The sequence below is a fragment of the Anopheles darlingi genome, chromosome 2 (genome assembly GCF_943734745.1).
Source record: "Anopheles darlingi chromosome 2, idAnoDarlMG_H_01, whole genome shotgun sequence".
In the NCBI taxonomy this organism is placed as follows: Eukaryota; Metazoa; Arthropoda; class Insecta; order Diptera; family Culicidae; genus Anopheles; species Anopheles darlingi.
The window spans coordinates 6489548-6504491 of record NC_064874.1 but is presented as its reverse complement, the minus strand read 5'-3'; the positions used below and the strand labels follow the sequence as shown (position 1 = coordinate 6504491).

Here is a 14944-nt window from a genome sequence, read left to right as displayed (position 1 = left end):
TGTAGCTGCTGCACACATCCCCGAATCACATCCATGTAGAACATGGGGGAGCAGGAGTAGTTTCATAAATCTTTGGGACGTATTTTTTGGGGAGAAATTTTGGCTGTTGGCGCGCGCACACCGAAGAGCGCATGTGAAGTGAGAAAAGAAAGCCAAAACAGGTTGCTGTCGTTTGGGGTTGGGGGAAATGGGAACGCAACAATCGTCGCGTCCTCTGGCTGGCTGGTTAAGTATTACCCTACAGCAGCAAACGGGTGGTTGTAGTATGTCGCTTGCTCAAGCCCAGCACGCTAGCAAAGCCAAGTGGCTTGATGACACGATGGTGGAGAGAGGTGGTGTAACCAGTAAGAGAGACAGAGACTGGTTTCGGGGGAAAGCAGCAACGCGCCAGCGACAGCAATAACTGTTTTCGTTCCGTTTTTATGTTCCATTCCTTTCGATACGACGCGATGCATTCATTTTGTATCTACTGTTGCCGCTGTGCTGTGCCTCCTCTAGCTCCATAGCTCCTAGCGCCATGGATTCCTTCATTTCAGCTTGTTTCTCGTGTGCCCGCAATAGTTCACTGTTGTGTAGAGATAGGAACATTAAATGCAATTCGCTTTATTTCAAATTATAAGCATCGATCTAACTGAATGTTTCGTTCTCTCCTTCTTCCTTGCAGATACAACGCAGCCTAGCGGAGACATTAATGTTAAGTCACTCCCATCATCGATAAGACGATACTCTTTCAACGAGCAATAATACCAGACACACAAAGGGGCGTGTGTGTGTAAACTCATCTACTTTAACGAGAGATAACAGCAGCTCCACTTATTCTTTTAGGAGCTAGATTTGGTTTAGGTTTTTGGTGGCGTCTAAGGCAATTATTTATAAAATTATTTAAAACAACCACCAGTAAGTTCTTCTCCCACGGAGCTTAAAAACAACAATCGATCTATCACTTCTCTTCAATTGTGCATACTTTTCTCATTTATTAGTGGTAGTGTAGGAAGGTTTATGTTAGCTGATATTTCAATAAGAAAGCAACGAACTGCAATAACTGATCCATTTTTCATTTGACTGTAAGAATAATATCATAAGTGTGGTAAGCGCCAGGGTGTGTTCTTGTTTGTAAGCGCAAAGTTTAGTTGTCTAAGGGTCGTCACCCATTCCCCAGTTCTCAACGAAACCAAATATTTTTCAGCTCTGCTCGGCAGCTGCTAACTTTTTTACTTAACGGATTTTGTATCTCTCGATTTGATTGTGTTTGGCAGCAGTGCGTGTAAACACACACCTCTTAACCAAAAACTACCTTTAAACTATTAAAGTTATTGTGTAAGCTAGGGGTGTAAGATAGATTAGTTTTTTTCTCTTTTCAATCGATAAACGAACCAAGGAAGTGATAGCATTTAACGCAGACAGAGGATTGCATTTAAGAAAAATAGTAAGAGCACTTAAATAGTAACAGCAAGCGAGAGGAAGCGTAAAGGTAATATTTCATTAGGATTCGACGGAGCACTAGTAAGTAGAGTTGATAGTTCAAGAGCTACTAGTTAGCGTCTCTTGCCTAGAACAGCCGAGAAGTAGTTGAAAGGGAGAAAGAACGAACCACGATATCATCGAATCGAAACGACAAAGGAGACAAAATGCTTCCAACAAGCCAACACCAGCAACAACATCAACAGCAACAGCAGCCGCAGGATGCCCAAACGCAACATCTGTTGAACGTGGCTGCTGCTACATCCTACACGACCGCTGTCTCCTCGAGTGGTGGTTACAGTATGAGCAGTTACCCGATCGTTACGGGCCATCATCATCTGACGGAGAACAACAACCTGTTAATGCACCCATCGTACGGCAAACCAGCAGCCCACGTAGCTCACCAGCTGCCACCGGCCTCCCTCATCACGCTACAGCCCGTGGCGCTTGATGCTCACCATCACTCGGCGTTGCATCATGTGTCCAACCTGGGATCACTACCGCAACCGCCACCTCCAGGTGCAACGGCAGGCGTTTCGATGCAAGGACCACCACCGTCGCAGCCGCCACCGCAGTCGCATCAGTCTTCCCACACGACGACACTCGTCACAACATTGGCTCCACCTCCGCAGCAGCAGCAGCAACAGACTGTTGGCTCCAACGCAGGGCTTGGTGAGTTGGTTTTGGGTGGCACAGGTCATCATATGCACCATGATGCCATGCAGCAGCAGCATCAGCAGCAGCAACAACAACAGCAACAGGACCAACAGCAGCAGCAACAGCACCATCAGCAACAGCAGCATCATCAGCAACAGCTCGATATGCAGCAGTCTTCCATGTCTTCAATGAATGATCCAAATGGAAATGGTACGTACGGTCCGATAGCAGACAACAGTCTTCATCCTAGAGTCGAGATCCATCCCTCCTTCAAGACACAAGAATTTTTTTGTGTCTTAAGCTACTAGTATGACCATGATGGGTCAATGTAAGTGCAAGCGAACAATTCACATTTCCTCACGCACCGACAATCCACACCCGCCTTGACCTGCGCATAAGTAGCTCGATCGACATCCAAACCTCCCATCCGATTGATGAAGAAAGTGCGTCTTGAATGTCGATGAGCCGTGTGGTGGTCATTGTGTCGTGGTCGTCGTGCGTTGTCCGTGCTGTGAAAGGATATTCTTCCCGCGTTCTATATCCTCTGGTGGTGGGCATTTCCCCGGGAGAGCACCATTTCATCCCTACAGCTTAGGATCATCTGAGGAGGGCGCGATGATATCCTGCCTGGCTTATTGATATTGCTGCTATCGCGGATACTACTCTGGATACTGCAGTGGATGGAGCACAGTAGACAAATTTATCTAATGCTACCTACTGCGGAAAGTCCATGGCGGTGCTACGGGCTAAAGAAGACATTGGTATGATGCTGCAAGTGCAGGACAGATACTCGGAGGTAATTCAAAGTAATTGATTAAATAATTTAAAAAGCATCTTTTTTGCGAATTACTAGCGCAATGGGTTACTGGATTTCTATAAGGTATGTTATTTTATGATATGCTCGAGACCATTTGGTCATCCAGTCGAACGTTTTTTTGTTTTTTTTTCTTTTCTTTTCAAATGCATGATACTTGCCAGCCAATAGAAGTAGCGAGGAATGTTCAGCCTTTCTAACCCAATACATTGGGGCAGATCGTATTCAAGATCCGCTTGTACAGTATCGGACACTACTAGTTCCATGCTAATATCTTTTCCGATCCCGCTAATAACTAACGATTGCTTAACAACTATCACAGTATAGTACCGGCGAATGCGAAACTGTGAGTACATTTGACCACACGATGAGAAAGATACAGGAAGAGAGTCAGAAATAATAGAGCATCGAATCGATCGATCGTGAACTCTTAGATACTCTAGGACGTTGTTGGATTATTGTAGAGAATGGTCATAAGTAGTATTTCTCGTAATGTGAAGGATATGTACAAACCAACGAAAAATGAGGCAGTGCGTCGAGGAATCCACCCTTGAAGGTCCGACTACGTACGGATCCGCTGAAGGCGCTCTGCAAAAATAATGGATCCATAAATTCAATCCTCCAACTAATAACCACCTCGCTCTTATGCCTTTGGCGGCAGTTGCAGCAGCAGGCAGTAGGGGTGGCTTGTCTTTTCTGTCTGTGCCCGCAAAAGCCCTCATTAACTAAATTCTAACAAATGGGCTCGCCCTGGGATACGCGAGGGAGATGGTAATGTTCTCTCGATAATACCGTACACACATAACTTCCATCACAGCCATCGCACCACCAGCGTGCGCAGCCTAGACATGTGCATGGGTCTTGAAATTCCCTCTTGGGTTGCATGATGATGTGTTCTGCTGCAAGCTAAGAACAATCTAGAGCGAAGAATATTGTTGCTGCATGCAAATGCATCTTACAGGTTGGAGAAATGGGCTTCTCCAACGGCCAACGGCTCGATATTGGTATGTAATTACTTCTGCTCAAATAGGAAAAGCTTCTCTTCGCAATATCTAGTTTAATCGAAAGACAAGAATTACTACTTCGAATTAAGATAGCGAAAAACTATTTGTTGTTGAGCTGTGTGAAAAATAGCGACGCGTTGAGTTTCTGTATGCGGAGTATTGATCGTAATAGGCTTTCTATCATATCGGTTGAAATAAGTTAGCCGTTGAACGATTTCACCCAGCAAAGTTTCTTGATAGTAACTCTCCAAGCTTCGCGTCCGTGGGGCTTAATTCCCTGTTCTATTTAATGCGCGTTTTATCCAGCACTCACAAACATACGCCACTGATTCTCATTATCGTTTCTCTAATTTGAATCATAAAATCTCGCAGTTTGTTGTGGCGAGGAATGGAAGGGCAAAGCAAAGTGTTGAGGGACGACACACAACAGTCAGAAGCAGAAGTAAGTGGTGTACCGTCTTGCCACCATTGTGTGCGCCCGGGTCTGCTGGCTGAACGTGCCAAGGCGTCGCTAAGGCGCGTTGTTTCATTCTCGTTTTTCCGTGGCTTCGAAGTAAGTCGTCGGGGTGGGTATTTGTGTAACGGTGGGGTGTGCGATACGCAACGGTGATCGCATCATATGTGTGTGCGCCGCGACCTCCTCCAGAATATATCATCTCGCACCCATTGAATCCCACTTGTGCGATGTTCTTGGCCGTCTTTCTCTCTTTCTCTGTCTCTAGAGAGGTGCATTGGCGGAGGATAAAGACGACTTTTGAGTTGAATACCCTCCCTGAGCGCCACCGCTTCGTCGTACGCTTCTCGATGCTGCTGCTTTGAATATCTCTGCGCGTTCACTGCTAAGAACAATATGTTTTATATATGTGCGTTCATTAAACGAAAATAGGGGAAAACGGTGAAGAAATATAACTCATCCAACACAACCGAGAATCAGGGTTCAAGAGCCTTTTTGTGGCTTGTGGTGTAACGTGTTTGCTGTCTTATGGATCCCCCTGCTTCTCGTTGAGAAATCGCACCGGCATGGGATTTGTGAGCACAGATCACACAGAAATGTGAAGAGATAGCCTAAAAGGAGACTGTTATAGGTGGTGATGGAGGATCATGAAAAACTTTCATGTTCCCCATGCAAGGGGAGAGGGTGTCATTATAATGTTTGTTTCAATTACGTTCCGCCGAAATGATGCCCGATCCCTGGTTGGTGATATGGGTCTTCTTTTCCTTGATACCTTTTGAAGCAATTCCGTCTCCATGATGGTACCTTCTAATTTGTTGGAAATTCAATTCCCTAGACATCCAACAGTCGAATTCACTTCAGCCCCCGGGGTGGATTCCCTGTTTACAGGAAGTTGGGCTGTGAAACATGGTTTCGCTTTGCTTGCCAACGGTTCTCGTACATTACCGGGATGAAAAGAAGAACCACTGCACAGAACTGCTGCGCGGGGAGGGTGTAGTCTGTTACCACCAATTAGTTTCGATCGCACCTTCACACACAACACCCTCTTCACTTCTCTCGACGTTCGCATATTCAAATGGACCGAGCTAAGGTAGACTTGAAAGCACAATATTCTTTCTTCTTCCGCAAGCCGCGAACTCCTATAGAAGGCACTAGCCGAGGGCTGCATGAAGCGAAGGAGACGAGACGAATGTGTGGGTACAGTAATACGAAAGAAGGAAACACGTCCCACTTGGCTGTGTCGCTTTTTTTTGTTGAGCACCTCGAAGAGAGCAACAACGGGATCGGAAACGAAAATGATGAACTGTGTTAGCGCGAGAGTACGATCGCGCGAGGCACAAGGAGGCGTCGGAAGGCGGAACTTTAAGAAGGAGGCACCAGCTAGCTAGAGCATAACCAAACCGGGACAGACCGGCAAACCACGCGAGTCGTGATGAGGGAGGAATCAACAGGGGTGTGTAGCGTAGGTGGCGGTGTACCTGTTCCAGCAGAAGGAGAGTGACTCGAGTGAAAGAACGAAGAACATCGATGACCATCCACAGACGACGAACTTTGCTTACTTTTTTTTTCGTTTCTCTCGAGATCCGTTAGTTTTTCCTCGCTCTTCAACGATCGCGATCCTCTTTCTGTCTCGGGGGGTCATAGTATAGGGGGCTGTGTCGTGACTGGCGCACCACCATGAACAGCACAATACTCTTGTGCCTGGAATATGATAGTAAGGCCCCCGTGTGCCCTACGGCGGGTGGGTTAATGTACGAGAGCAACAGCACACAGGACCAGCGGGCACCCTAAGGCACGCGTAATAGAGTCCCGTCTCGCTCCTTCTGCCCCATGATTATTGAATATTGGGTCAACTCGTTGGGGAAGAAGAGGTTCTTGACAGCCCCTTTCCTACGGTCTTTGCTAGAGACAGAGGATAAGAACGCGATCGATTGCGCACCAAACAGCCACACAACGAACCATCTAGTCAATCAAACTGATTGGTTGTGTGCCAACAGCAGTACGGTAGTAATATGAATCCCCACAGTTCTCTTTTGGTGTGTTTTGCGATAGGAAAGAGTACGCGATATATGCGCTCTATGGTCGTCTGGTGGCCCTTCATTACCCGGGACACAGATATCTCCCAATGTGTGCTTGACCAACGTTTGAGCGTCTGGTGTGGTGTACAGAGATGGCGCATCTAGATGCAGAAAGAGCTAAAGTAGAGTTGGGCATGAAAATTCCAGCTAACGGGAAACGGGAGAATCTTGAAACTAGGCGGGAGGATTCCTACCGAACACTCACCAACGAAAAGGGGCGGTTGATTCCTCCGGTGTGTAACGGACGCGGAGAGGAGATATTGCAGCTAATTTTCCGTGTCCGAGTTAGAGCACCGTGATAAGAGAGATGCTCCGGTTGATGGTGGTGAGGTGATGTCCCGAGGGCTAGTATGCTAACTTGTGATCTCGTCACGTTTTTCGAAGGTAAACGAGCACCGTTACCACCAGCATAGCCTACGCTGCTCCTATCGACGATCGTTTAATGGTGTGGCACAGTAGTAGCAACTGCTCAGCGATCCTGGAATTAGATCGAGAGTGCCCAATAAAATCCATTTCATGCATGTAGTCTTTTCTCCTTTTTTGGGCTTTCAGAGTAATAAAATCGTACACCGGGCTAGCCATTATATTCGTCTCTAGAGTTGGACCAGCATCACCTGCACGACACCCCACAGGAGGGTCGCAATCACACACACTAGCTAGGGCTCTTTCTCTGCTACCATAAAACTTTCATTCGGATGAACAATATTTCTCCATCTTTCGGGGTCTGATGGATCTGGTGTTGTGATGAATGTCCCAAATTATGTGCTTGTGTGTCTGCCCCTCTCGGTCAGATTGATGTCCGGAAGAGGAGGTCACTGTGAAAGAGGTTCGTTTTACTTGCTTGTAGCCTATAGAGGAGAGAGAGAGAGAGAGTTTAGCTACTGCTTAAGCTGCAGCAAATATTCAATTTCCGTTTAGGATAGGTTCTAGTGTGGGGGTTGTTGCTTTCATCAGCCAGAGTAAGCGGGAGTGATGGTGGTCGTCGGAAGAGGGACAGGAGCTGGACCGCCGACCCAGTGATGATTGCATCATTATTGGAACACCCGCTCCTTGGGCGCAGTTGCCAATAAACCTAACCCAACGCAGGCAACTCTCCGAGAAAGGAGGTCGCACGACGACGACGACGAGTGGTGCTGTGGTGTGTGCGCGTTGACGGGGAGCTGCACAACATAAAAGGGCATAGGATTGACCTGAACGCGACCGGGAAAGAGAAGATGGATCTCATGGACGATGAGAAGGTGAAAGATATAGGAGAACACCGTGGCCGCGGGGATATAGGTGGATAATGAAGCGGAAAGGTACCGTTAATGAAATAAAGGAGGAGAACACAGACCGAGACACACGCGCGCCTTCGCGACCCCTTGGGGCTCTTGCTGAGGTCGGTCGTGTCTCCTACTTTTATCCAATCCAATTTAAAAGGATAGAGGAGTGGAATGAGCATTGCAAACAGCACGAATGGGCCATCAGGAAATAGGCACAAGTGCTTGTCTGTGTTTTGTCAATCGAGGACGTACCACTATCATAGGCTGCTGTTGGTGTAAAAACGTATTTCGTTTTTCAGTTTATGGAAAAGGAGGCTTCACAACGCTGGGCTGCTACATTTTTACGAGTCTTCACATTTTGAATGGTTCATCTTTTCTGAAAATCTCGTTAGACTTGTAGCTCTAGCGAACCATATGATTTATGGAATATTTGGATAAAACATTTAGGGGTTTCTTTTTCCCAAGGCCCCGAGGAAACGATCGCGACGACGAATATTCGCTTTTTCTTGTCCTGTGTTACGTCTGCGAAATGATGGGTGCCGACAGCGAATAAAGAGCGAAATGGAATCCCTTGTCCTCTGTAACCGACGCCAATCTTCTTTTTTATACGTCGATTCTGACGAAATGAAGGCATAAAATTATTAGTGCTAGACATACCGAACGCGCCGTGGATCTCGTAGCAGCGTGGTGGTGTGGTCCTTTTCGCGTGGTATGGCTTTCATCATCCTTCTACAAATCGCTATCCTCTTGGCGGTCCGTGGCCATCAACGCTGCTTTGAACCCAAATCACATACTCCATTTGAGATCCCGCGATCTGTCGTCATCTTTTTGTTTGGCACCAAAAGAACGTTTGCGGATCGCTTTAATGTCTTATGATGGTGGCGGTGTGTGGTGGTTGATAACCTTCATCTTCGTGAACGAGAAGACGAGGAAAGGTGTTGCCGAAAGATAAAGTTGGGGAGTGAAGGGAATATCAATATATATTTTTTTGAGAAAATAGAGAAGACGATCTAATCGACGAAGGGTTGGGATCCTTCCTTTCAGTTGAATGAGGCAAAAGAGAGGAAATTTTAAATTATGTTGCGTGTGGGACAGCTTAGACTGAAAAACCTTGAAATGTTTTCGATGCTGATCAATGACGGTGTGCTGCTGCATAACCGTTTATTAAAATGGATCTGAAAATCAGAATCGATCTGAGCGGAATGTTACCATATTTCTGATCGAAATGTTCCAAATTCATTCCATTGTTATGGACCATGGACCTTAAGGCTAGGAGATAAGCATCTCTAGCTGAGTTATGAACATTTAGGGGACGGGGAGGGAAGGCCAATCGGAGAATAGAAGTAAGCAACATTCGGAGCCCTAAGGAAGAGGATTTTGTTAATAAAATCGATTCTTCTAGTCTCGTAAATTCAATGTGTAAATAGATCAAATCAACCAAATCTCAACTAATAATGTAGTATTTTTGCGACCATATAGTATAGCTTTTCAATGTGAATAGTAAAATAATATGCATGAATATGAACAAACAAATGGCGCAATGTTAACCTGATAAGAATCAACTTGCTTAGGATAATCTTGTATTGCTACCGAAATCAAAGAGATTGATAGAATAATATGCTGAGCAGCGCATGTGTAGAAAGCATAAGATGCCCAAGAAAACGATAATTGCATGCTTGGCATGAGAACTTGTGAAATTTTGCCTGTACATTTATAACAAAAAAGTAACACTGCAGTAAGACTGATAACAATGTACTCTAATATCAATTTGTAATATTAAATATCTAACGCTTAGGAGATGAGAAACATAATTATTCCGTGCATACAACATGACTGTAAAGGATCCAACAGGTATTGAATGAAAAGTTAAAAGAAGAGTAAAGCAGATAAAAGATCACAACAGGGCTCCGGATGTAGGGCGTGACTTGTGCATAATTTGCTGATTTCCAATGTCAAATTGCACTTGTCCCGGCCTGCAGCACGCCAGCCAGTCATCAACGATCTGCTACTGCTGTGGCAGGAAATTTGTATTATTTTTCTTGCTAGAAGTCCAGACAGTGTCACAAAATATTATGAGGTGTTTCGAAAATATTAGAGATTTTGTTGCGTGTCAAATGTTACTTTTTTGCGTTCTTCTTCTTTTTCTCATTTTGAAGTAACAGTTAGGAAAAAGTGAATTCAAATTATATTCCCTATTAATATAAGCAATCGTTATCCTAAAACTATACCATCTTAAGCTGCAATGATTTAAACTCTTAATAAAATATGTAATAAAAGAAAAAGTTTCTTGTTCTTTATTGTTTTATTCCCTGGAATAGTGTTTACATGCTTACATGCTTATCAAGATACACCCTTCAAGCTCTTCGCCAATATCGTATCTGCAGAGCGTTCTAAAATGTATAATGTGTGCCCCGCTATTTGCCGTGTTTAATCGCTTCATTTTGCACTCGATTCCAACGATTGCCCCAGGAAAGGCGCATCCGTTATACGAGATTTTCCAGATCTGTTCAAAGAGCCGCGTAGTGGAGTTTTCCTTCACTTCTCTTGATTGGCCGCATCAAGCAGATGCAAGTGCAGAAGTTTGGAGACAGGGACGCCCAAGGGAGAGGACGTTAGCAGATCTGGGAACCATTTTGTTTGCTTCGCAGCCTCCTTTTCCATTTCTGGCGGTTTCCTTCAATCTTCCTGATGCGGCTTCTATGTGGGAACATCCCCCCAACCCCGGCAACCACAAACGATGGAGCTGGAGGCCGATGGTGGTGATCACTCGAGAGAACTTCCTGGAAGGTGATTTTCTACAGCTTTCATATCGCCTCATCTTTCTACATCGTGTGCTATTCGCCCTTTAGAGCTTTATCTCTTGTTTTTTTTTATTTGAAAGGAACTAAACCTAATCGATACCACCACGAAGAAACATTTTTAGAGGGCTTGAGGATCTGAGAAACTGGAATGCGAGAACGTTGCTTTGCTAGTGGTCTCGTAGCGTGTTCGGGATGGGTTGAGTTGTAGTCGACTCGCCAAGGGAGAATGCAAGGATATTTTGTGTCGTGATACGTAAATCCTGCCCTTGAAAGGCAGAACGGGCCTTGCCGTACTCCGCATCCAGGATGCGAGATCTCTCTGGTATGGTCAAAGTATTGTGAAAGGGTTTGGAATCCTTTTTCGATGTTTCTGGAACTTTTTGGGGATCTTGCTCCCTGGGATGGTCAGAGGGTAAAAAAAAACGGCGGATGGTGAAATGAACAGCTATATATTTAACAGAATAATTCAACCACAGAAATTAATAAAATAAATGATTAGTTTTGTCGAATAAGAATCGTGAAAGAACATTGAATCACATGTCGAGACGAGGTAATGGACTAGCAACGGAGAGCCGTCAAATGGGGTTTTTGTTACATTTAAACTAACAAGGAATCCCAAGGGTTATACGCATCAAAAAGGGCTTATTTTTGACGATTTTTAGTGCAGAAATAAAAAAATCGGTAAAATTTAGAAAAAACGGTTAAATTTGAAATTGCTGAAGTGCTGAAACGAGAGTTCTAAACGCACGAAAGACGGTAGATGGCGCTACTTCGGGCATCTTCGGCTTATTTGCTTTTGGCTTCGGGAATCTTCGGCTTTTTGAATTTGAAACGACCGTTAACGAGCATTAGATTGGATACCATGAACGTAGTTTTGAACAAATCTTCCCCAAAATTGAACCAAATATTTTTGAAAAGTTGGATAAGACAATAGATTCAATTATTTGAACATTTATTGAGATTAATTGGTTCTTCTACCCATACTGTTTTCATTTTATACAGCTTTAGAAGCACATGATACTCCTGCTGCTACTCTCCTAGTTGAACCACGCATAGCGCATCGTTTTATGAACCGAACGATTTAATTTTGCATTCGGGATTGACTCACTTCTCTTGGAGATACAATGAGAGCCTATACTAATAGGAACACACACGAAGTAGGAAGTACTTTGTTCGATCTGGTAACAATAAATAATCAACATTATTCCATAAAGAGGTTTCCACAAAATTACATCATTTTTGCATGAGAAGGTAAACCACAAATTTCCATCATGTAAGATGGTAATTGAGGTACTTTGACTTGGCTGGCGAAAGTTTCCCGATCATATCATCCGCACTATCAACTATGAACGATCGCTAGATGCACTAGACTATCCCATCTCCCAACATCTACGGCTCGTTCAGTGCCTTATGCCACAACAAAGTGTCACCGCGTCAATAACCTGGTCTTCGATTCGATGCACCATATTCCGTTCAACGTTGACGTCTTCCCTATCTGTCCTCAGACCGCTGGGGCCGCTATGGGGCTATGGGTTTCTTGTTAACACCCTATTTACGCTGATGACTGGCCGCGAGGTTGAAAATTCATCAAGACACAAGCCATACACACAGACACACGGTTTCTAATCCGCTGCGCGTTAGCACCAAGCGTCAGTTTCGCGGAACGTCCGTCACGCCGGCGCAAGGTGATTAATCTGTCCACAAACATCGGTCCTACGCGCACGACACTAGTGAAAGCATAACTATTTATGTTTCACCGCGAGCTAAGTGAATTGTTTAGTCAATATTATTGTCACCGCATCGAGAGCAACGTTCCAGAGCGTGGTGTGGCTGACGTCCCCCCACCCCACCGGTGCAACCGATTTAACGCCAGGTTGAGAGGCATAATGCAACTGCACGGGGCGATCTCCCTGCTGATCTCGATGTCTAGAAAGCAAGAGTGAGAGCCGGCAACACTCTCAATCACTGTGACACTTTTGATAATTCCATTAACTCTTTTCCCGGGGCTGACCACGCCCGGACCGTTACAGGTTCTGGTGGACCAGGTAACCCTCGGAGCAACGTGACATGCGTCTTACCACCGTGAGAGAGTCTCCGAAAGAACCGAAAGGTCAACGAATGGTCCCATTTTGAGGCGATGCTTGTCGGACGCATGGCATCCTATGAGGACGTCCTGGACGACTCACTCGGCGGCACGTTCTCCTCGGCCACCACTGCTTTCACCTTTACTGCGTACACCGCCCGGTGTTGACGCCCTTCGCGTGGCCACCCGAACAACACGATGATGATGAGGGATTGAAAATTAGTTCTCCTCCAAGGAACGCAGAGGGGAGGGAATGGGGAGGCGATAGGCGGCCGCTCTAGGGAAAGGGGATGCTCATTCGCTTTCTTATTTTCCTCTTTTCCTCGTCTTTCTAGAGCCCCCGGGTTTGTCGTCATACGCCCGGTAAGTCGTCGCCGACGTCGTCGCGATCGGCCACGAGCAAGTCATCGCGTCGAGCGGGCCTTTCGCGATGCAATTTTCTACGATCGTTCTCCAGAGGCCACACAGACCGTTGTTGTTGTTGCTGTTGCTGCTGTTGATCATCCTGTTTCTTCGCTCTGGCGCTCTTGCTCTTACTGCGGCGTGTGGCGGCGGCGCTAGAAAGGTGAGGCGAGAGAAATGGCACCAGGCGGCTGGAGGCTTGAAGGCGTTGTTGTGGTTGATGCCCCACGAAGGCGATGGCTTCATAATCTCGGCGCCGTTGACACGGCAACATATCGTTGGTGTCTTCCCCCTCTCCCTTTTCAACGCGAGACGCGGGTCTCAGTGAAGCGTGCGGCAGCCAGCCAAGACCCAGCCCAAGCAACTATATTAGTAGGCCAGCCAGCCAGTTCCGACGTCAGTCGCTTCGGTGTGTGGTGCCAGTATTGATTAGATCGCTCGAAGAGACACACAACTTTGTCTCCGTGATCGTGATCCGAGAAGCACACACAGCGAGATTGAGTGAAAGAGAGAGTGAGAGCGCACGTGTAAGGGTGTGACAGAATAAGAGAGACAGCGAGAGGATTCTCCAAGGATCCCCAAAGAAGATCTGGGATCATAACATGGGATACAGTGTTTATGGTGCTCGATCAACAATGTTGTGGCCGATAGGACTAATAATAGTGTGTACGGTATTGGTGCGCAGTGAGACGATACACTTCACCAACTCGCCCCATTCGATACTAACATCCAAGAACTTTACCACGTACGAGATCGAGGTGCCGGGCGCGAAACCGATCACCATTATCGAAGCAACGGATCCTTACCGTGACGTCAGTAATGGTGAGCTGGATTCTCGTGAAGATCATCAGCACCAAAGGATTCCTTCCCCGACGACAAGCTTCCGTACCAGTACGGGTATCCGAGTGACGAAACCGATTGGGGAAAGCTCCTTGTTGGAGTCACCGTCTAGTGGATCGAGCCGGAAAACGCTCTACTCACCGGAGCTGTTGAACAAGTTCCTGAAGGAGTACTCGGAGAAGCTACGCAATGCGGACTCGCTGACGAGGAAGCGACTCAATGAGATCACGATGATCACGAACGGAAAACCGGAAGAGCCTGAAGAGGAAAGCTTGAACCGTAGGCCGACCGTGGCGGGTGAGGACCGGAATGATACTCCGGAATCGGGCGACACCTCGGAGGAGGATGAAGCGAAAACGGAGGACGAGTTGATATTCGACGAAACGCACGAGCGGAATGAGATGGCCCTGGGGAGTAGCAATAAGCGGTGGTACCAGGAGCCACCGCACTACCCTCCACACCATCAGCAGCAGCAGCAGCAGCAGCAGCACCAGAGTCATCATCCCTGGAATGTGAAGGACGGTTGGGTGACACTCGAGGCTGTACCGTGGTCGGAGAGTAAGGTTTCGAAGTGGCATGCGGCGAACGGTGCCGATGGATCGAAGAAGCATCGACCATCCGGTGCGAACAAGTACTGGAATGCCGCGGGTGATGGGAACGAGAGTGAGGAAAGTGGTGGCAGTAAGTATAAACCGATCGCCGCCATCTATCCGACGGGTTCGAGCTCGATCGGTGCATCTAGCTACTACCAGGGAGAGCTACCTGTCGGGGACTCCTCGGAGGATTATGGTAGTTACGGAACGATCAAGAATCGCCCAAAAACCGGTGGCTTAAAGCAGACACAACCGCAGTCGCAGCCAGACTCACTGTACAATCGAAGAAGACCAGTCGTCACGCTGTACAGCGAACGTCCTGATGGACCTCAGGTGGACCGTTGGTATGAAGGACCTCAGGCAACGGTTGCAACGGCACCAACCGCTGATCCGTACGAAGCAATGAAGGCCTACCAACATCATCACCATCCAGGAGCGACGCCGGGTACAGCCCATCGGGACATCATAACCGATGGACGGCCGCCTAACTTCCCG

The 14944-nt window shown here is 46.6% G+C and overlaps 1 protein-coding gene across 1 annotated transcript; it reads left to right on the top strand.

Moving 5' to 3' along the window:
• The first annotated feature begins 865 nt into the window (after positions 1 to 865).
• Positions 866 to 2704, top strand: LOC125951653 (putative uncharacterized protein DDB_G0291608). Its single transcript, XM_049680617.1, has one exon. It carries the CDS (start codon positions 1629 to 1631, stop codon positions 2424 to 2426), a length of 798 nt encoding a protein of 265 aa, XP_049536574.1. The 5' UTR covers positions 866 to 1628; the 3' UTR covers positions 2427 to 2704.
• Positions 2705 to 14944: the final 12240 nt, after the last annotated feature.

Coding starts and splice junctions, on each gene's coding strand:
- LOC125951653 (XM_049680617.1), top strand. CDS start 1,629: ATGCTTCCAACAAGCCAACACCAGCAACAACATCAACAGCAACAGCAG.